The following is a 24,180-nucleotide window of genomic DNA, read 5'->3' on the forward strand; positions in this document are numbered from 1 at the left end:
ACTTCTACGTTTTCAAATTCAACCTTTGAGAATGTAACTCCCACCCAATTTGGACGCAAGCACGGGAGAAAGGGAAATCCGGCTTTGGCTGCGGTTGACTGGTGCCAGGTCCACGTCGGGCGTTCACCATTAACCGCACATGGTGGGGGGGGGGGCGTGACCCGACAACAGGGCCACGCTTTTGACTTTTAAATGAAGACTGCACGCAATTTGAGAAAATCCTACAACCGTGTCAACCGAAGCAACGAACACATCTTCCGGCGATACTGCACACGGTTTAAATCTCAACCGGGAATTAAACAGGCAACGAAAGCCCACGACGTGAGTTCACGTGATAGAAAAAATAATTAGCTATTGTTAAAAAATATTCCCAACAGGCAAGATGCGCAGCACGATATACACAGAATATCTTACACTACAACCCACGTTTGTTATGTATCATAGCAATCATACAGTTTCTATAAAAACACAAACAATTTCACGCATATACATTAAAAGTGTTCTCACATTTTAATTATATTTAATGTAACAACTTTCACTATCGGCCATGATCTATGTACTGCTGGATGAAGGATGCCACAATCCATCTCCACGCCCGCACTTCGGCTCTTCCCATCGCCCTTTGTGTGTGCGGTGGAGCGGTCGTGTACGAACTTAGCGAACCGGGTCGACTGAGCCTCAAATGAGTACCTGGTGCGATGCGTAAACATCGCCACTGGGGAGACAAAGGCGGCCGGGCGTGGTGTTGGCCACCCACCCCCTCGTGTGCCGTGCCGGCCTTCATAGGTGCTCGCTAACAGCACTTGCCCCAACAGTCTACAGGATGTTTAAAAAAAGATGGACCCAATTTCAAAGATATAGCGATTTCAAATCGGGTCCATCTTTTTGACACGCCCTATATTAAGGCTACACGGGGGATATTTGTCGTCCTCTCAGACGGGGAATTCTCTTTTAGTCTCCGCTCTGTGCAGCGAGGTAGCCCCACTCCCTTCACACTCAACGCTGCAAACCTCTTGACTTTGTTCCTCTTTGTGCCTCTCAGTACCAACCCAAGCATGACGCCACTCCATTGCCTTCGTCAGATAATAAACGTTAATTATCATGGTTATTATCACTTTGCATTATTAGCGGCTAATTAACGGTAGAGACTCGCTGAATTACAGGAATGTGCTCCCTTCGCGTTGGTCGTGGGACGAGGGAGGCCCCTGGCCATGCCACCTGATCCCCACGTCGAGCTCAACTCCCGGCCCACGCGAACGAACATCTTGAGGGTCGACTTTGACCGGGATCACGGAGGTTTGAAGTCCACGGCAGCAACGAGGATCTCCAGCATCACACCGATGGCCGTTCACATGGAGGGAAGGTCCAATTTTGGATGCGACGGTGGCACCACAGTTGCGAGATGTTAACTACCTCGCCTGGTATACAGGAAGTCGTGGGTTTGGCACCGACCCTGACGCCTGGATGGTTGGAGTCCGCATGTCTGTCTCCCCGTGGTCCCATGGATTTTTCTCCGGGCCCTCCGGTTTTTTTCCATCCACATTTAGAATCAACATCACGCGTCTTCTTTGGTTCTTTCGGTAAAATCACGTAGAATGAGAAAAAAATAATAAAATAAAACAATAAAATTCTCACGACGTTTCGGCCACAACACAAGTGGCCTTCTTCATGTGGCCAGAAACGTCGTGAGAATTTTATTGTTTTATTCTTTTATTTTATTCTCATTCTACGTGACTTTACCGAAAGAACCAAAGAAGATGAATCCTTGCAGTCGCGAAAGCTTTAAATCGACATCAACACGCGTTTATAGTATTTGGCTGCTAATAACATTTGCACGTGGTAAGCCACTTCATTGGGCTATCATTCGTGGTCAGGTCGCTACTGAGAAAAGAGTTATATAGCTCAGTGGGCCTTACCTGGTAAAATAAAAAGTTTACAGTTACAATTTGACCTTTCCCCCTGGGAACAGGGCTGACGTTGCATCTGCAGCACAGTTAGAGCATTATTCCATCGCAGTCTCCAGAAGCTATAAGTCTCCACTGGGAAGGATTGAAGGCGTGTTTGAAGAGTCACAGACGCTGGAGTTTCGCCGAAACTAATCCAAGTCATTACACTTTAGCGACTGATTTTTTAGTGTTGTATTGACTATTGTAATAATATCCCTTGGTTGTATTGATTTGCTTTGTTTTTATGTTTAGCATGTTGCTTCCGCGTGCACGTGTTTTAGCACGTCTCCTTTGAAAGAAAAAAGAAAAGTATTTTTTGTCACAGTATTTGTATTCTCCGAAACGACGTTGTGATCATGTTGTGTTACATCGGATATAATTTCGTATCGAACTAGGAGCCATGTCTAACAGACAGGGTCCTTGCCTATAAACATCTGGCAGACCACCAGAAAATTATTCCAGCAAGCCTGACTCTGCTAATGAGACACTGAATGTGAAAACCAGTCCAGACGTTTGCTTGGATTGAACCACTGCTGCTGAAATTGTACACTCCCAGAAAAATGTGTAGCGGATGGGATGCGTAAAATTACTTTACATTTTTTGTGTGTGCGGAGGAACAGATATGGGAATGAGGCGAATTATTCTGCTTTGTTACTGATCATAACATCAGGCTCTTCGAACGTGGGCGTAAAGCAAAGGCATCACCATGATGATAATGATTATCTTGATAGCCGAATTTCCTAGAATAATTCTGCATCGTCTGAAATGTTTTGGTTACGAGCTCGGAACGGTGGAGAGCGGAGAGCTGCGGAAATGCGGTGTTCGTACATTCTGAGGCGCTCTAACAAGTGGGGGAGAGAGGTCAAAGACACTGCAAGGGCAGCCAAGGTTGTCCGGGTGATAAGAGGAGGTGTATTTTTTTTAACGATATGAGAAATATCGAGGCTGCAAGCTCTGGGTCGAGGACAAGAGCAAATCACAAATAAAAATGAGAGTTTGGAGGAAATGAGCCTCACGCAATATTTGGGGACCTCTATTTTGAGCTCGCGGCTGGCTGGCTCGCTGGGTGGAGGAGGAGGCTGCGTCTGAGAGAGCCGTCACTCCGACCTCTCATCTCCTGGGAAATATGGCTTTCTCTTCCTGGCATTAAGTATTAATGATCGGACTCTAAACACGCAAACCTTGCCACACTTCAGCAGCGATTACTGTACAGCTTTTCATGTTTGCAAACTCACGTACCAGGGGACAGCACGGGTTGATGCTACACCACCGGCTCGGGAGGGCGAGGAGGGTAAGGAAATGGGCTGCTGGCACGCAACGCTGATCACTGTGTGGAGTTGTTATGGGTATGAGGCAGTGAGATGGAAGGGGAATGTCAAACAGCATTAGCCCAGAATCTCACGGTGAGCCGAGCACGCTGGGTTCGGCGCTATTGTTGCTGCTGCTGCTTTCCCCGCCACGGCTGCGTTGGTTAGACACTCAAGAGGGCAGCCGTCCTCACCAGCACCTGGTTACGGCTCCCAGTTTTTGTTTTCACGAGCTTTGGTCTCTTCCCGCCTTGCAATGAGCTCCAAATACATACACGGATTTCTTTAGCACTGGTTTTTTGTGTGTTCGTTTGTTGTCCCCCCCCCCCACACCTCGGACGAGCACGGTTGGCTACGTACGGTGCGAAATAAGTTCAACATAAGGTACATGCGATGGTGACATCACGTGATCCGTGTTTTTCTTTGTGGGGCCACGTGGCCGTACGTGAATGGTCAAATTATCGACGTTAACCCTCCACCACCCGACAAGATTACATATATATTTTCGTGACGCGCTGCCGATGTGTTGGTCACATTTTAAACTTAAACTAAACTATTTTTTATTTCACAAGGTAGAGCCCGCTGAGATATATTGGTATTTTTCAGGAGCGACAAAGTGGCTTATCGCGTGCAAATGTATAGCAGTCAAATACTATAAACACAAGTTTCTAAATGTGGAGGGATAACCCGGAGGACCCGGAGAAAAATCCACGCGACCACGGAGAGAAAGACACGCAAACTCCAAACCCACAACGCCCTGCATACCAGGCGAGGTAGTTAACATCTCGCCACCTTGGCGACCGATAAAGAGCACCCCCCCCCACCACCACCCAGTCTCACAACTGAGTTTAACATCGACGCCACGACATTTCATCCAAACTGTTTTGAGCTCCGTTCTGTAGCAAACTCGGCCATCGAGTGAGAAGTTGTTTCAGCTGAGCCTGTGCCTCAAGTGACAACGGCGGTTATTGTCTTTCCCACAATGCTGCATGGGCGACGTTTCCAAAATGATGGGTTTTTTTGTTGTTGTATTTGTGTGGTGAACGGTGACACAATCGCGACGTCAATTCCTACAAATTTCATTCCAAGTGAAAAACGCGAATACCTTGAGCCCACGGTGTGAGGCAAGGCTATCACCGCGTCAGCACGGATTTCGCGTGGTCTGATACGGCCATTACGATCTCTTTGAACATCAAAGGTCAAACACCAAAGGATGGTTTCTCGATAGACACCATGTGATCTATGAGCGCCTTGATTGTCTATTAAATACAATTATGTCTTTACCATCTACCGATCTTTAGAGCCATTACGTCCCCTTAATGGGATCATAGGCCATACGTGATGCTAAATATTCTCAAGCATCAGCACCTTTTGTTAATTAAACACCTAAAGATGTGGCTCCTGTCCACACAGCCATTGAGGGGGGACACTCATCTTCGCAGGGTGTGGGGGGGGGGGCCTGAGTCAGTCATGGAGAGGCTGATTAAGAAATATATCCGTGTTTGGTGCGTGGGAAGGTAACCCAGGGGGAGGTTAAACAACACAATAATACTGGGTGGTGGTGGTGTTCCTGCGGTGGCAGCGGTGCACAGCGGTGGAAGCTGGCCGCCTCCACGTGCTCCACCACTCCGCTGAGTGAGGAGTCAACGACCAACGCCACCATCAACCCCCCGGCGACCGAACGTCGATCGACAATCTCCCGGTCTCCGGAGCACCACGAATAACAAATAAAACAACAGCTGATAAAAAAGAAACCCCCAAACACATTCGCCAATAACACCGTGGCCTGAAAATGAAAAGTGTACAATAGGCGACGGTCCGTCACCTGTATAATTGGCAACTTTTTAGGCGACATCTCGGGAACTTCCCCTTCTTCATAGCACAACGACACAGAGAGGTCACCTCCACTGGAGGTCACCTTCACTGGCCATTCCCTGAAGCGTCGCCTATTATACACTCCCCCCCCCCCTCCCTCTAAGGCCACGGCGTTATTGACACGGAACGTGTCGCGTCGCTATTTGTGCTCGGCGCAGGTGGTGATTGGATGAACCCAGAAACTCGGGGCAGCTGCCGTGTGCCTCGCCAGGTCTGGCACCCGGGTTGCCTGCTCTGTTAATGCCAATCCGAGTGGAGTGAACGTTTGTGCCATACCCCGCTGTCTCTCTCATGAGCTACACAGGTTCCTGTGTACATACCTATACATGCACCTGTATAGGTACCCGTGTAGGTTCCTCTGTACGTACCCGTACAGGCACCTGTATAGAGTGAGGGAAAAAAGTATTTGATCCCCTGATGATTTGGTACGTTTGCCCACTGACAAGGAAATGATCAGTCTATTATTTTAATGGTAGGTTTAGTTGAACAGTGAGAGACATAATAACAACAACAAAAATCCAGAAAAACGCATGTCAAAAATGTTATAAATTGATTTGCATTTTAATGAGGGAAACAAGTATTTGACCCCTCTGCAAAACATGACTTAGTACTTGGTGGCAAAACCCTTGTTGGCAATCACAGAGGTCAGACGTTTCTTGTAGTTGGCTACCAAGTTTGCACACATCTCAGGAGGGATTTTGTCCCACTCCTCTTTGCAGATCTTCTCCAAGTCATGAAGGTTTCGAGGCTCACGTTTGGCAACTCGAACCTTCAGCTCTCTCCACAGATTTTCTATGGGATTAAGGTCTGGAGACTGGCTAGGCAACTCCAGGACCTTAATGTGCTTCTTCTTGAGCCACTCCTTTGTTGCCTTGGCCGTGTGTTTTGGGTAATTGTCATGCTGGAATACCCATCCACGACCCATTTTCAATGCCCTGGCTGAGGGAAGGAGGTTCTCACCCAAGATTTGACGGTACATGGCCCCGTCCATCGTCCCTTTGATGCGGTGAAGTTGTCCTGTCCCCTTAGCAGAAAAACACCCCTAAAGCATAATGTTTCCACCTCGATGTTTGACGGTGGATATGGTGTTCTTGGGGTCATAGGCAGCATTCCTCCTCCTCCAAACACGGCGAGTTGAGTTGATGCCAAAGAGTTCCATTTTGGTCTCATCTGACCACAACACTTTCACCCAGTTGTCCTCTGAATCATTCAGATGTTCATTGGCAAACTTCAGACGGGCATGTATATGTGCTTTCTTGAGCAGGGGGACCTTCCGGGTGCTGCAGGATTTCAGTCCTTCACGGCGTAGTGTGTTACCAATTGTTTTCTTGGTGACTATGGTCTCAGCTGTCTTGAGATCATTGAGATGATCCTCCCGTGTAGTTCTGGGCTAATTCCTCACCGTACTCATTATCATTGCAACTCCACGAGGTGAGATCTTGCATGGAGCCCCAGGCCGAGCGAGATTTGACAGTTCTTTTGTGTTTCTTCCATTTGCGAATAATCGCACCAACTGTTGTCACCTTCTCACCAAGCTGCTTGGCAATGGTCTTGTAGCCCATACCAGCCTTGTGTAGGTCTACAATCTTGTCCCTGGCATCCTTGGAGAGCTCTTTGGTCTTGGCCATAGTGGAGAGTTTGGAATCTGATTGATTGATTGCTTCTTTGAACAGGTGTCTTTTATACAGGTAACAAGCTGATATTAGGAGCACTCCCTTTAAGAGTGTGCTCCTAATCTCAGCTCGTTACCTGTATAAAAGACACCTGGGAGCCAGAAATTTTTCTGATTGAGAGGGAGTCAAATACTTATTTCCCTCATTAAAATGCAAATCAATTTATAACATTTTTGACATGCGTTTTTCTGGATTTTTTTGTTGTTATCCTGTCTCTCACTTTTAAATAAACCTACCATTAAAATTATAGACTGATCATTTCTTTGTCAGTGGGCAAACGTACAAAATCAGCAGGGGATCAAATACTTTTTCCCTCACTGTAGGTACCCGTGTAGGTACCGGTACAGGTACCTGTATAGATACCCGCGTAGCAAGCAGGAGCACCCTGAATGAATTACAACTTTGCACTTTCAGTGACACCGCATTGGAAGAGACAGTGAATATTTAATACAAACATCGCAGTGTATTTTAACGCTTTGCAATTGTAAAATCCATAAAATATATATATACATTTGATAACGGAACGTGCCTAATGCAGATGAAGCCATTAGTGCGTGGGGCATGAATCTGTCTCCGCAAACAGCGGCCAACAGCAGCCAAAACCTCCCCATTATTTTGACATCTGGGCCATATTTCTTGAGAAGTGCCTATAAAATTAGAGTTAAGCACCCATACCTCCGCGTTGGCAACATTAAACATCGCGGTGGAGGTTTCGCCATTGTTGACGATTCGAACGATTAACAACAACACAGCACGCTGCGTCCAAATTTACACTGCTAACGCGTGTATTTATTTCACGCAAATTTTTTTTTTTAAATGTATGTGTGCGTGTATGCGTTCTCGGCTGTTGTCTAAAAAGGTAGTAAAGAGGAATTCTTACGAAGGGCTCATCGCTGCTGTCTCCCAGGGCGCTCAACCACGACTGCCCGCGACTCAGCGTCCCGGTTGCCCACGTGACTTGCCTTGTGACGCAGGCAACGGACCGCGCACGATTTGAACTTCATGGCGCTTCCCCGGAGTCCCGAATAAACGGAAGTTTAAAATCGTCATTAATTTTTTGTATTTTTGGCGACTCCGTCCCACCGGGCAACGTGAACGCCGCGACCCGCCTGGCGCGGATCATCCTGCTGCCGTCCGAGCGCAGCGGCGAAGAAACGAAACTTTTTAAACTTTGATGAGCGCACCGCGTAGAGCTCGTCGAGAGGGACGGATCGCCGCGTCGTCCGCCTTCAACGGGACATCAAACGACGTCGCAACGCAGTTGATGCGAGAGCCGTGGGGCTCACGGGCCGCCGGCGGTCCCGCCGTGAAGGTTCATTTACAAAACCCAGCCGGGTGGCTTAGCGAGCGGCTCGCCGTGGGAAAGGCAACGAGTTCGAGCCCTGGCTGGGGCGGGTTGACTCCACCCATCGTCGCTCCGGGGCCGATGCGTCAGGTCACAATTTATTTTTAGGTGAAAGTCAACGGCGGTCGCGTAATGGATAGACTCGACCCCGTCGTGGGAACGTGGAATTTCCACCGCACGCTCGGGGACTGTGAACAAGAGATGAGCACCGCCCCGACGCCTGTTTGAGCGGCAATTCAATTTGGCGCTTTGCCGTTATTACATCACATTGCATCTGTCAGATAGTTGTGCATTATTAAAGCTCCTCACATCGCACAGGAATAATACGATAAACATTGCGTATAAATCTACGCGACATCTAAAATGAAACCATATTTAATATCAACAAGTTGCCTTAAAATATAACTTTCGCTGACATTAATACACTTGCGTGAGTTCAGCAAGGTGTACGTATATATTTAAAAAGACAGAGATTCCGCATGTATCGTTTAATAGGCTGTTTGACCATAGTGCTGTTAGCGAGCACCTATGAAGGATAGCACGGCATACAAGGGGGTGGGTGGACAGCACCACGCCCTGCCGCCTTTGTCTCCCCAGTGGCGATGTTAACACACCGCACCAGGTACTCACTTGAGGTTGAGTCGGCGTAGGAGAGACATAGCACCGGTTCAGATAACCGTCACCGGTGTTGGCCGTGAGCGAGAATCTAACTCGGGTCACCGGGTAGCTCAGTGCGCTAACCACTGCACCACCGCTCCCCCGCAAGGGTGTATAAATGGATACAGACATCCTTGCGGATTGTGAGTGATTAAGGTTACCGCCGAGTGGAGTCTCGACCATCGCAAGAACGCACGGTGGGAACTGGAGAAGATCCAAGGGCGCGGGGTGATCTTCTCACGGCTGCTGTAAACCTCAACTTGTTTCTAATTCGGGATCATCCCCATCCCAACACTGGAGTAAATTCCAAGTCTGCGGGGATGGCGTGGTGTAATCCGCACGACGCCACCGCCGCTGCAGCTTGAATAACGAATGAAAACGTTCCCTCGGTGACCTTGAACCCTCGCGGCGAAGAGAAAGCCTCTAAATCCCAGCACGCGCGGTCGCCACGCACACGGCCCCGCGGTTTAAAGGATGAAGCGGTTTGCCATGCGCTGATTGTGGCGATGTCTCAAACGCGCTGGAGCGCAGGGCTTCGGAGCGCTATGCAAAAAGTGGACGGTAAAATGATGTCGATGATGATGATGATCATTGCACTTTGGATCGATAATAGTAAAACTGCAAAACTTTTTGGAAAAACAAAAGCGCGACAAATAATTTACGAAACGAAATCCGCAAACAAACAAACACAGTGATGAAGCTGTTTGCGGCAGCGTTGTGACGGCCGCCGGTGAATCGCCTCCCCCGAGGGAAATATTCGGTGGGGAAACAAAACAGAAAAGTTAACAGTGACTCCTTCGCATTGTTTTCCAATGCAAAGAAGCCCAAACTTTATTGTGAAAAAGTTGCACGCGCGGTGGCAGCGCGGCCAATGTGAAGAGATTGCATCGCGCGCACCAATGGAAATTTCAGGATTATAATTAAAACAAATTCGCGATGTCCGACAAACGCTGGTGGTAAACTCGGGGCGTGAAATTCCGCAGAGCGGGGACATCGCTTTGAGCACGGCGCCACCTCGGAAAACCACGGAACCGATTCCATCTCACATTTTACATTTGGCCATACGCCAAGCATTCGTATTGTGCAAAACTATTACATCTTAAATACCGTCGAAGAAAAATAACACAGGCTGTTTAACAATTCGAATTTACGACGTGTGCACCGCTGCGCGATAAGCACCTGTGCAGTTTTGTAAATTAATAAATGGATTTCGATGGGATACGACTGCTCTTTGAAAAGTTTAGTTGCACCCGAGAGCGCCTCTGCTCATCATCGTGTTATCGTCGTCAGCCACTGCTGGACGTGAGCCTCCCCAAGGCGTCGCCACCTCTCAGGATTTCGCGATGTAACATCCCCCCCCCCTCTTGGCTCCTGCACACGGGCTGATTCCATCGCCCCTGAGCAATACAAACATCAAGAGAGCCGCCCCGAGAGACGGGCTTTTGGGAAATTGCGGCACCCCCAGTGTGGACCAGAGGTCACTTGAAAAACGTCAGAAGCAGTTCTGTGCTATCTGCTTCAGCGAGCCGGTCTCTAACACGGAGCAATGCGCTTCGCTGAGAAAGTTCCAAACCGAGATTTTTTTTTCATCTCTTGACATGTCACTGATAGAACAATTGGAATTCAATTGAAAAAAATACGAAGAAAAGGAATTGAAAAAAAAATCAACAATGAGCCAAAGGTCGGTTGTGTTCGTGAAGTTACCAACGAATTGCGCCTCAGTTAATTTTAGAAACATCTGGCAACCTTTGAAAACTAAGAGGAGAGTGAACGACCCTCCACACGCGAATGTTTCAATGAGAAAAACACTCATTGTCAGATGAGGCTCAATCTTGACTCTGCTGACGAGACACTGAATATCAAAACCGATCCAGAGTTTGCTTTCATTGACCCAATGCTGCTGAAATTATGCGCTCCGAGAAGGCAGATTGTCTGCCTCGGTTCGCTTTCCAGAGAACGTTTTTGTTGTTAGCATCACCGTGCCGGCAGAGTCCCACCCCCTCCACTGCGCCACACGCAGCGTCCCTGCGGGCCACACTCGGCCACAGGAGCCGGAATGGGAGCGAGGCCCGGGAGGGAACGTCTGAGCTGATGGGGGCTCTCACCTCGTCAAGACCTCCGCCCTATAATGCCACCCAGCACGGTTCAAGATACCATGTCTGGTGGGTGGATTGTAAATGAAAATACATTCATCAGCAGCAGCAGCGATGTTCTACCCACGGATGGATGAAAGGCCACATCATCGCCATCTAGGCTTGCCACCGTTTCCACCACAGACCAAATCCGGATGTCTGCCTAGATCCATGAAAAAAAATGTGCAGTAGACTGTGATCAAGTTCTGATCTCGGTACAACTAAAATTCAGAATCAGAATCTTTCTTGAGACTGGAAGAATCCGATGAGCTATGAAGCTCTTTTTCACAGATGTCCAGGAACATCAGTTCTTGCCACCTGACATACAGATGCCGCTCACCACACAGATGTCAACTCCTAGACTGTCAGGGGTCATACCGGGACAGGTGGCAACCGTAGCACCATGCCCCACAGTCGTGCAGTGCCACAACGCACCCTGCTCCTTCATGACATCCCTGCCATCTCCATGGCACCTGTTGTCCTGGAGGGTCTTGCCAAATATTTGCAGCAGGGGGCGTTGCTGCCGCTGTGTGCGATCCAAATTGAGCAATTTGCAACGCCAATTTTCCAGCATTTGGGATGTTTGGCCACTGCCAGCGACATCGTGTGGTTTATTAACTATGGGGTGAAGCTGGAGAACCCACAGGAACCCACGCGGAACAGGGGGAGAGAGAACATACAAACTGGACATCTGCGAAAGTAATGTACATCTGTGAAGAAGAGCTTCATCGCTCATCGGATTCCTCCAGTATAAAATATAATAAATATTCTCATTACGAAACTCCACACAGAGAGGTGCCCGAGTCGGGAATCGAACCCGTGACCTTCTTGCTATGATGCGCGAGCGTCGCCACTGTGCTGCCACCCCCCTGCCGCCCGAAATCGGGGGTCCAACAGGGGTCCAACAGGGGTCCAACAAGAGTCCAACAGGGATCCGACAGGGGTCTAACAGGGGTCCAACAGGAGTCCGACAGGGATCCGACAGGGGTCCAACAGGGGTCCAACAGGGATCCAACAGGGGTCCAACAGGAGTCCAACAGGGATCCGACAGGGGTCTAACAGGGGTCCAACAGGGATCCGACAGGGGTCCAACAGGGGTCCAACAGGAGTCCAACAGGGATCCGACAGGGGTCCAACAGGGGTCCAACAGGGATCCGACAGGGGTCCAACAGGGGTCCAACAAGGGTCCAACAGGAGTCCGACAGGGATCCGACAGGGGTCCAACAGGAGTCCAACAGGGATCCGACAGGGGTCTAACAGGGGTCCAACAGGGATCCGACAGGGGTCCAACAGGGGTCCAACAGGGGTCCAACAGGAGTCCAACAGGGATCCGACAGGGGTCTAACAGGGGTCCAACAGGGGTCCGACAGGGGTTCGACAGGGGTTCATTATGCCCTTTGCAGGATGGCTCCGCTCTTATCGCATTCGCACGCCATGACCGATCAACGTGCCGAGCCTAACGGCCACCGAGGGCATTGAGCGCGCGAATCAGCAGCGCCGCCGCTATCGGTGTCTGCTTCGTGAATCTCACGCACCCCAACCAAAACCTCAACTTTGTTCCTCGCCGCCAACTCAAGTCCCGACCCCCCCCCCCCTCCCCTTCTGCGATCGCGCTGCTGTCACCATCCTAGAATCTCACCCAGATCCCGAGGAACTCTGGCGAACAGACTAAACACCGAATTCGAGAGTCAAACATCATCGCACCTCCTGGATTTGACATTCCTCCTCGGAGGCACTGGTGGGAACCATCAACCACATCAAAACATCAACAGGCCGATGGTCAACATCTCCTTCATTAATTATAAATTAAAGATAAGCCACTGTAGGGCGACTGTGGCCATACAACCCGAACTATGGACCACGTAGTAAACACGGTCCCGAGGAGTAGCAGAACTACACGAACTCTCTCCTGAAGCCCTGTCGTGGCTACCAGACCTCTACATTGCCCATTTAGGTCCAGAAACATCTTTCTGCCATCATGCGAATGAATATAATAGCATTGTGAATCTCTGAGACATTGACGTTCGTGATTCGCCGACGAGCGATTCAAATCCACGCAACGAGACTTGACAAAGCGGCGTCAGTGACAAAGAGTGGCCCTCGTGGAGCGGTGTCCTTGCAGCGTGGTGACGAAGGGCCACGCGGCGTGCGCGTCACGAGACTCGAGGTGGCCCGTGGGGTGATGACGATCGCTCAGCTCACTTTGTGTCACGGAGGAGCGCGTGAGGTCCCACGAGGAGCGGTCGCAATTGCAGGGTCCAATTCCGGAAGCCGAATCCGCGTTGTTAGACTCGGGCCCATTTAAACGTTCTCGTACTAAACGCTGGACTTTTCTTGTCGTTCGTTTTATTGTTTGCGGAATGTTACAAACCACCGCGCGAAACAAAAGCATGTGCAAGGCCGGCTTCGTCTGAATCGGTGGGAAAACGAGTACCGTGGCCAGCACCGAGCACGGGGGAGCCCTTGCGGGTGCCGTGACCGCAGGCACAGTGAACGGGGTTGTGCCCCCTCGGCCCGGCGCTATCGTCACGAGCGGTGACGGCGAAAGCCTCGCGAGAGGCCCGCGAGGCTCCCAACTGGCCGGCCGACGGGACGCAGGCTGCAAGGTGACGGCGACGAGGAGGGTTCCTCTCCCCCGCGTGCGCTCGCTCCCTCTGGGGCCGGCCGCTCTAATCCCGCCACTGAAAAAGTGAAACAGCGGAGGATTTGGCAGCACCGGGCGAGCGGTGAGGGCTCTGCTGAGCGGAGACCCCTGGGGGATTCTGTGAATCCGTGCGTTCGGAGCTCCCATTCCTCACCGCAGCCATCAGCCACCCCCCCTCCCCCCTTCCCCGTTCTGAATTATCACGTCATGATCCAGGGTGTCCAACTTCCACGCCCGAACCTGCGATGTCAATGCTACGAGCGTTGCGTATCGAGGGCTACTACGCATGTTCACTTAAGACAACAATTAAAAAATGATATCAACACCAAACAAAAAAAAACCCATCGTTGCATAGTTCGGTGTGTTTCTGGGAAGCTCGTGCATTAAAACTGCACCCTGAGGGGGCCTTAATTCTGCCTTGGTGAGCCGCGGACATTAAATTGAAACTCGATAAAAGCGTGGAGCTACGCACGCATCCTGCGGTTGATGGGGGATGGGGGGTACATCTGCTGCTGCTCTTCGCACTCCCTCCCAAGCGCGCCCCAGCATCGAGGGGCGTTCACGTGGCCAAGCGGTTGCAGATGTTCACGGTTCGAAAGCAGCGGCCGTCCCTGGTTATTACTGCGGGTGTATTCGCCATAACGATGCTCCGCGCCGTCTACTGCGTAGATCTCATTGGGGGCCACTCGCAACGGTAGGCCATTGCGTGCGTGCCGTATTCATGACGCAAAGTGGCCGAATTTGAAGAAGAAAAAAATACCCGCAAATTAATCCACGCGGGCCGTTGAGACAAGTGCTGTTGGCGAGCACTTATGAAGGCCAGCAGGGCTGACGAGGAGCGTGTTCACCTTAAACACAACATGAACGCGTACTTCACTGTGTCTTTATATGGACTGAATCATACGGAACACTAGACATAATGCAGACCACCAACGAGGCCTGCATTATTTCCACTGCAAAACCCCAAGGTGGCCTCTGGTCACCACGCGAGGCGTAGTGTCTGGCACTGCGCCTGGCGCTCGCCGCACTCACCACCACCACTGTCCCCTGCGGCACCAGGGCCACGCTTTGGTGACGAGAGCCACTTGCGGCGTGAGCACGTGCCAACAGACAAAGATCCCCCGTATAGCCTGTAACAGACTGCAGGGGCAAGTGCTGATAGCGAGTAGCACTCACGAAGGCCACAGCGCATGTCTACACGGCATGTAAACCTAACTGCTTCGATTCATCCGCCGACACCAACGCTTTGCAGTCGCGTTGCAAATGACCTTGGGTCGCTCTTGCACCCCCAGGGTTTCTTTTGCAAAGGGGACACCTATCCTGGCCTCTTGAGTTCTCACCTGGTTGCACAGAACCAACTTGGCGGCCTGACGCCGCCCACCCCACTCGCGCATGCGGACTCCTGGAGAGACAATCGCCTGTCCCCGTCCTCCTTGCGCCTGTCCGCTTTCACCGACCACCACTAATCATGACCTTGCACCGAATGAGCCGAACTCCTCGGTGCGCTCTGCCTTGCCCGCTTGATAGAAGATACGCGCATCGTGTTCGGACGTTGCTGTTAACCCACAGAGGTCGTTTAACATCTTCTGTCATTGCCTTTACGCTGGTAATCGGTTACTGCTGCCCGACCTGCACTGCCCAGTCGGGTGGGTGAATCATTGTCACGCTTCAGTTTTTATTCCATTTCCCCGTGTTCCCAAGGGGTGCCCAAAAAAGCACGTGCTGCTGTTGCTGCGACTGCTGCTGCTTCTGCATCGCCACCTTTCCCAACCTTCAATTTAACAACTAAAGCGGATTAAATTGCACGCTAAAAAGGACCGACTTTCGTAATCACGGCACAAAAAAAAAACAATAAGCATGGACGCGGGACTGCGCGGATTGTGCAATGTCAGCGGGACATGCGTCACCATGCCACGGTTGCGTGAAGCGTCGGATAACGAGTCGAGGGGCAAGCGTCGCAGTGGTTAATCAACGATTGTTTTGAGTCGTCACCTCGAATGAGCACGCTGCCTCCGGTAGAAATGTCCCGAACGCTCACGCGGCAGAGCAACATGGGAAACGGCGCGTGGAGCTCCACGCGTGTGGGAGTCACGCGTGTAGCTCCACGCGTGTGGGAGTCACGCGTGGAGCTCCACGCGTGTGGGAGTCACGCGTGTAGCTCCACGCGTGTGGGAGTCACGCGTGAAGCTCCACGCGTGTGGGAGTCACGCGTGGAGCTCCACGCGTGTGGGAGTCACGCGTGGAGCTCCACGCGTGTGGGAGTCACGCGTGGAGCTCCACGCGTGTGGGAGTCACGCGTGGAGCTCCACGCGTGTGGGAGTCACGTGTGTAGCTACACGCGTGTGGGAGTCACGCGTGGCGCTACACGCGTGTGGGAGTCACGCGTGGAGCTACACGCGTGTGGGAGTCACACAACGGGGCCGGGCAAAGTATGCGCCCGATTATGTTTTCACATTACCACTATCCCAAGGCAAATTTAAAATGATGGAATATTCCTCTGCAAAGGACAGTGGGAAGCCTTTACAAAGGTTAATGGGGCTGAGCGGTATTCATGTCGCAACGACACTCAGGCTCGCCGCAGCCCTCGGAATGCTCCGCCCGGCCGCGTCCCCTCGACCAGCGCGCAAACAGCACCCATCGCATCCGCACTCGCATCATCACCATCGTCATCATCCACTAAAATTATCACCATCGTCATCATCATCTTCTATCATTACCATCTTCATCATCCACTCGCATCATCACCATTTTCATCATCCACTCGCATCATCACTATCGTCATCATCCACTCGCATCATCACTATCGTCATCATCCACTCGCATCATCACCATCGTCATCATCCACTAAAATTATCACCATCGTCATCATCATCTTCTATCATCACCATCTTCATCATCCACTTGTATCATCACCATCGTCATCATCCACTCAAATGATCACCATCGTCATCATCATCTTGTGTCAGCACCATCGTCATCATCCACTCGTATTATCACCATCGTCATCATCATCTTGTATCATCACCATCGTCATCATCATCTTGTATCATCATCATCACCATCGTCATCATCATCTTGTATCATCACCATCGTCATAATCATCTTGTATCATCATCACCATCGTCATCATCATCTTGTATCATCACCATCGTCATCATCATCTTGTATCATCATCATCATCATCACCATCGTCATCATCATCTTGTATCATCACCATCGTCATCATCATCTTGTATCATCATCATCACCATCGTCATCATCATCTTGTATAATCGCCATCGTCATCACCATCATCGTCATCAATTGAGAATCACTCTGTTCTAACCAAAGGTATTTAAGAAGAGCCCCTAACTATGTTCCACAATGCCCTCTTTAGTTTACGCTTTTACTCGATAATAAAACACAGGTTTTCAATTTACGATAAAAACCCAAACAATCTGAGTCGATAGGCCTTCATCAAGAGTGCTAAAGGTCTATTGGTCTAAATATCGATTGGCTTCTCTTCTGTTTCCACATGAGTAATTCCCTTGTACAACCCTACAAATACCATCCGTTAAGTTATTAAAAAAAGGATGGCTTTCAACATTGTTTGCATTTCGGCCGTCGTAGTTTGTAATACGATGGATTAGCGTCCACTCGCATTACAATTTTGTGGGGTGGGAAATCAGCAGCAGCGCGATAAGTTTACCCCAGGCGGGTCAATAGTGCGACCCTGATCGATAAATGAATGAGTGCGACGAGGAAGAGGAGGAGAGAGGAGAGAGGGGGAAAGAGGAGGAGACAGGAGCCTGACGGTCAATGCCACATCGACCCCGAGCCGCGACACACGCACCTCCTTCAGACGCGGTCCGTGACCTCCCGGGGAGCGGTGCATCCTGGACACAACCAAACGACACCAGCGATTACCATCATCATCGTCATCATCATTACACAATCAAGGAGTAATCGGTACGCCTATCGCAACCACATCTGAGCACACACTCACCGTGCGACGACAATACAAGAGTTCAACAGTGACCGACTTTATCATCATCATCATCACCACCGTGAGTCGCGCGAACACATTTAAATAAACGTCGGTGGAGCACAGCGACTTTCCCAATGCCCAACAGAACCGCCTCGCACGGCGGCGCGCGCCGAGATCGCCCCCCCCAAGGGGGTACTCGAGGAAACCGGAGCGGCCGATTAAACGGCGAGCCGGAGCCCCCCTTTCTCGGTCGCGGCGATAAATTCGCGAGCCGAGAGGCGGCCGTCGCGGTAATTACAGCGGAGGGCGATGTGGGATGCGTGAGGATTCAGGACCCTCTCGCGCGAGCGAGCGACGATCAATGAGCGCCGAGCGGCATTGAGTGCGTGCCGTCAGCCGGCCCCTCGCCGCACAAAGCGCGAGTGAGTTACGGCTGCAACGGCGATCTCCACGGGGAACAGCGGCAGCCCGCACGTGGCTCCGACACGGCTAGAGAGACAGAGAGAGACAGACAGAGAGAGAGGGGCTCAATATTTCACAAGCGGTGAGTACTATCGTCTCTCTCTCTCGTGTTGTGCATTGATGAGCCCCGCGAGGAAAGCTATTATTATCGAGCTCCCAGGCGGTGAAATTGAGGACCTCGTGGGCAACGCCTCGTCAACGCACGGCGTTGACGAGGCGTTGACGCCCACTTCACATCCAGGGGCTTCGCGTTATTTCCCGAGAAGGCAGGGAAGCCGAGTCTACGGCGCCACCATCAAATTCACGGTTACCACTCCAGGTCTGGATTTCGTAGTAAAGATTATGAATCGCGATTCATTTGTTTAGGCCAGGTGATGATTTGTTGGGTTATGCCACGTGATGATCTGGCCAATTTTCCGTCGTGCGAGCCTCCACCAACCAACACATTGAAATAAATTTCATTGATTCAAAAATAATTCTGACTTTCAGGATTGTCATTCCGTTTTGCTGAATCTGTTCATCATGATGTTTCAAAGGAAACGTCACGTTATCCAATCGCTGTTAGCGTTTAGCAGTGCGGCTATTTTGCTTTAGATGTCATCATCTATCTTGGCAGCAATTATGTTGCCTCTTTTCTCTCAGCGTCTCTGCTATACCTGCGGTGTTCGCACCCCCCCCCCCACCCTCCCCTCTCTGACTTATTTAACTGCCCTAACCCTGGTCTCTCTCCCACTTCAGTAAAACATTTCCTTGCTGTGGTTGTCACACCTGATGATGATTGCTTGTGTTGCAATCGAAACGTCGTGATTTATTTATTTCCATTTTTTATTTTTATTTTAGATTTTTTTACGTTTTATTTATTTTTTCATCTACGTGACTTTACCGAAAGAACCAAAGAGCGTGGATCCTTGCAGTCACGAAAACTTCAAATCTATAATTAATCGCTTTTAAATCGAGCTGCGAGGATTGTTCTTCAGCTCTCCCGGCGAGTGAGCTGAACCAATAATTATCGGCGCGATTTTTTTTTACGCTGGTACACCACGTGACAATTTGTTTGGCGGCGTTGGATGGTGGAGGGCCTGAACGACACACATTTTGTCGGATCAGCACGCGGTTTAACCCAAACATGTATCGTGAATGAGAATCTTGCCTGCGAAACCCTGGACATTGAATGATCACTCTAACTCAACCGCACGCTACGCTGGACTTGCCCCACCGATCCGTGACTCGGGGCACTGTCGCACAGGCGAGCCTTCTGCAAGTACAACACAAAAGAGCAGCAGCAGCAGCAGCAGCAGGATGAAGCGGGCTGCGAAGTAGAACTGAGAGCAACAGGAGAACGACTGGGACTAGACACTGACAGAGCAGATCCGAAAGCGACGACCCAAGTGGATGGGAGGCGAGTTGAGAGGGGAATCCCACACGAGGCGTTACGCACGCGCGGAACAAGGCGCAGAGGAAGAAACACGCTGCGTGGACTCGGTGAGGGATGATCTCGAAGAGGAAGGGAGGACGAGTGAAGGAGGCCGTGATGAGGCTGCTGCGGGACAGAGAGGGGTGGGGAGGAGAGGCCTCACCCGGTCCCTTCATCGTCTCTACGGAACACGTAAGGAACATTCGAGAGTCTTCATAATCAGAACATTCATTTGTACTGCAGGAATCCGATGAGCTATTTTTGTTCATAGATTTTAACACGGGCACGAGTGAAGCAGACGTCATAGCAACAAACGGGAGCAGAGAGGCAGCAAAGAGCCGAGTGATGATTGGAAATCGCCAATGGGCGCCATTCGGGAGAACAATGGAACCATCGCCCACGATAGAGGTGGCATCTGAACACAAGTGTGTGGTGTGTAGGAGGGGGGGAGGGGGATTTTAGGCAGATCTCTATGGCACAAAATGCAGACGGCGCAGGGACCAGACCGACTTTGAGCCGGAAAGGCGGACGCTCCGGATGTCGCACTTGCAGAAGTGAAGTCTGCTCTTTGAGTGACAGACAAGGGGGAAGCTCCTGGACCAGATGGTGAAACTAGACTCAACTACTATTTTGTGATGAGACACTATTTTATATTTCACCAGGTAAGGCCCACTGAGCTATATGGCTCTTTTTTTCAGAAGCGCCCTGGCCACAAATGATATCCCAATGAACTAACTTATCACGTGCACATTTCTGAAAGCCAAATACTCCAAACGCACGTGGACATCATCAATGCAGCGGGACCAAATTCTGGAACAAAATGAGCGTCAATTTGATTTGAAGCTTTCGTCACTGCAGGAATTACTCTTTGGTTATTTCGGTAAAAACACGTAGAAAATAAATAAATTAAATAATAGAATACGACGTTTCGATTGCAACACAAGCAGTCGTCATCAGGTAGAACTACATTTGAGAAAGAGAGACAAAACACAGACACGGAGACGTACAGACACACAAGCAGAGAGAGACAACACAGAGACAGTCTCTGTGTGTCTATGTTGTGTCTCTCTCTGTGTCTCTATGTTGTCTCTCTCTCTCTCTGCTTGTGTCTATGTCTGTGTGTCTCCGTGTCTGTGTTTTGTCTCTCTCCCTCAAATTTGGTTCTTGCTGATGACGACTGCTTGTGTTGCAATCGAAACGTCGTATTCTATTATTTTATCTCTTTTTAATTTCTACGTGACTTTACTGAAAGAACCAAAGAGTGAGCGTAAATTGTTCACAAAACGAGATTAATCCACCATCACGGAAGGAGGACCTCATTTTATTCCAGAGACGTGATAACACTCACTTTAAGTACTACAACGTAAATAAGCAGACAATCCATCTCCTTCCTCTGTCTGTCCCTCCGCATATAAAACAATGAAGGTATATTTGTACACATCCCATCAGCCACACGGCCCTCTGCGGCAAGCCCGAATCTGCTGATGGGAAACTGAATGTCGAAACCGGGCGGGAGTTTGCTTGTTGTTGAACGGACGATGGGATGCGTTAAGATCACTTTTCTTTGTGTAGACGGACGGATGTGATGAATACATATAGCCACTGCTTACTAGGGCGAGCCACGGCCTATGTCCGTGTATTGCACTGCGACCACTCCGGAGATTCAGCGGCAGTCTTTGCGTTCAGATAATTCACTTGGTAAGTCCCTGGAGATGGAGGGACATCTCGTTTAAAGGGGTGTTCAGAGTGCCGGTTGACAAAGACAGAGACACAGATCCCCCCGTATAGCCTTAACAGCCTGTGGTGGCAAGTGCTGTTAGCGAGCACCTATGAATGCCGGCACGGCACACGAGAGGGTCGGTGGCCAACACCACGCCCGGCCGCCTTTGTCTCCCTACTGGCGATATTTACACACCGCACCAGGTACTCACTTGAGGCTGAGTCGACCTATCCTCACACACACGTAGCAAACACATCATGACACGCGTGCGCACATTTTTTTTTAATCTCTCGCATCAGTCGGGTGTGATCATCGGTGCGAATGCACACGGACACTGTACGCGTGCTGCTCACGCCTCGCTACCGATATAGAGCGCTGCTGGCTTAGAGCGCTGCTGGTTTACATCGCAACTGGCTCATATCGCAGCTGGCTCACACCGCAGCGCACAACTCGCCCGGATGAGCGTCATGCAGTGGCGCGTGGAATGCGCCGTACGTGCCGGTGCGCGTGAACGCGCACGCCGCCTTTATGCAGATTCGCCTGAGGATCGGGCATTCGTTTCTGTAAAGCCGAGTCGAGCCCTGAGCCTTGAGACTTGCTCGAGAGGCTCCTGCATTGGAATGTTTATCCCATTCATAATTTGCGAGTGTTTTTTTTGTTTGTTTCTCTTTCCGCGCGGGAAAAATCCCGGAGTTACCTCGGAGAGAAAAAAAACGACCGCGTGCACGAAGCGATCACACCCAAAAGGTCCGCACAGCCTAGGTCACGGGCCCAATTGCAGAACCCGCCACTGCTGGCCACATGGCAGTCCAACGGGTTTAGTAGATGTACGCATCTCTGCGTGATTCGGCGAGCCTTGCCCACAGAGTGCTGCATGTCAGCGAACAGGAAGCCTCTATGCGTGCGTGCGACACCGATGGATGTGACGGACAGACACGCGGCGCGCTGTGCGTGGTGACCGTGGGATCACCTGCTCGTGGTGCTGTCCCTGGTGCTGGAGCTGCTCGTGGTGCTGTCCCTGGTGCTGGAGCTGCTCGTGGTGCTGTCCCTGGTGCTGGAGCTGCTCGTGGTGCTGTCCCTGGTGCTGGAGCTGCCCGTGGTGCTGTCCCTGGTGCTGGAGCTGCCCGTGGTGCTGTCCCTGGTGCTGGAGCTGCTCGTGGTGCTGTCCCTGGTGCTGGAGCTGCTCGTGGTGCTGTCCCTGGTCCTGGAGCTGCTCGTGGTGCTGTCCCTGGTGCTGGAGCTGCTCGTGGTGCTGTGGCTGCTCGACCCCGGGGCTCGTGCCGTTCGCGTCGAGTCGGGGCCACGCGAACAGCACGAGGCACGCGACGAGCGCGAGTCGAGAAATCATCACCACCACCACCCACACTCACGCACAGAGCACCCCACGCTCACGCGCAGAGCTCCACACTCTCACGCGCAGAGCTCCACACTCTCAGGCGCAGAGCTTCACACTCCAGCGCGCACAGCTCCACACTCTCAGGCGCAGATCTCCCTACTCTCACACCCACAGCGCTCTGACACCCCCTCACACAGCGCCCTCACGCTCGCACGCGTTCTTCACACGCTCTCAGACTCGGCTCCCACGAGCGCCGCGGCCGTGAGCAGGACGCGTCCTGTTGCGGGAGACGCCGTCGCCGTCGCCACCGCGGCTGCTGCTGCTGTTGCTGTTGCAGCCGCGCGCGTTTTCCTCTATGAGGAAAAAACCCGAGTGCAGCGCAGCGGAGCCGAGCAGCGATCTGCAACTCCCGCGGAACTTTAACTCTAGCGCCGAGCGAACCACGACTCCATACCCCCAGCCCATCCACACCCGCCGCAGCCTTTACCCCCCCCCCTCATCCTACCACCCACCCACCCTCTCACCCAATCCTCTCACCCCGCCATCCAACCACCCAACCACTCACCCGCACGCAACCACCCACTCTCCTCTCACGCGACCACACACCCCCTCATGCAAACACCCAACCTTTCACGCAACCGAACAACCACCCAACCTCTCTCTCTCACCCAACCACCCAACCACTCTCTCTCACGCAACCACGCAACCACCCAACCACCCAACCTCTCTCTCTCTCTCACCCAACCACACAACCTCTCTCTCTCTCTCTCACCCAACCACCCAACCTCTCTCTCTCACCCAACCACCCAATCTCTCTCTCTCTCTCACCCAACCACACAACCTCTCTCTCTCTCTCACCCAACCTCTCTCTCTCACCCAACCACCCAACCTCTCTCTCTCTCACCCAACCACACAACCTCGCTCTCTCTCACGCAACCTACCCCACCCCCCTCCGCGCGTCTCGCTCCCCGCGGCCATTAGAGGCGATCGATGGGGGTCACGGCAGAGCTGCCGCCGCCGCCGCCGCTCGTGCCTGCCGATCGACAGCGACTGCTACGCGCGGCTCGGCGGAGTCTCATCCATGGCGGCGCCCACGAGCGACAGTCGCGACAGGGATTCACTCTCGGCGGAGCCGCACGGAGCCGCACGGGCAGTGGCATCAGCGATGCCTAAACGAGCGCGCGAATTGACACGTTGTGCCGCGGGACACGAGGAATGAGCGTCGGTGATTGCCAGTGTAGCTGTGCAGAAGAGGTGCATCGTGAGAGTGGTGGGGGTCGGTGGGGGGGATGCTGTTTGGGCTCCATTGCCCACACGCCCCATGCTGTCTTCGTCTCTCGCGGCCTCGCGACGGTGACACGATCCCTCCCTCTAGATCAGGGGTCGGCAACCAAAACAACAACAACAAGAGCCTTTTTTTCTTGTTTAGAATTCGGTATAAGCCTCAATATCTCAAGAGCCGCGATGCAATGTGAATACGAGACGGTGGTTCCTTAATAGATAAGGTCGCGAAGCGGTCCTGAAAGAGCCGCATGCGGCTGCAGAGCCGAAGGTTGGCGACCCCTGGTCTGGAACTTGACCACCGCCAGCTGATCTGATCTCTTCATGCCCTTTGGCAGCCCCTCGCTCCGGCGTTAGTTGGTCACCATCGTCCCACTGCTCATCGACCGTCGTCGTATCAAGCCAAATGTCACCGAGCCAA

The 24,180-nt window shown here is 51.6% G+C and overlaps 1 protein-coding gene across 1 annotated transcript in view; it reads right to left on the reverse strand.

Moving 5' to 3' along the window:
• FSTL4 (follistatin like 4) overlaps positions 1-22,767 on the reverse strand; it is a 49,016-nt gene extending 26,249 nt beyond the window's left edge. Inside the window, exons 1-2 of the mRNA XM_076065610.1 lie at positions 22,113-22,767; positions 17,412-17,454 (exon numbers count right to left, since the gene is read on the reverse strand). Of these exons, the coding sequence (XP_075921725.1) occupies positions 17,412-17,454; positions 22,113-22,490 (421 nt within the window). The 5' untranslated portion in view covers positions 22,491-22,767. The remainder of the gene's footprint in view (positions 1-17,411; positions 17,455-22,112) is intronic.
• Between the last annotated feature and the right edge of the window lie 1,413 nt (positions 22,768-24,180).

This window comes from Petromyzon marinus, chromosome 8 (assembly GCF_048934315.1).
Source record: "Petromyzon marinus isolate PM22_M1 ecotype Great Lakes invasive population chromosome 8, UKy_Petmar_22M1.pri1.0, whole genome shotgun sequence".
NCBI lineage: Eukaryota > Metazoa > Chordata > Hyperoartia > Petromyzontiformes > Petromyzontidae > Petromyzon > Petromyzon marinus.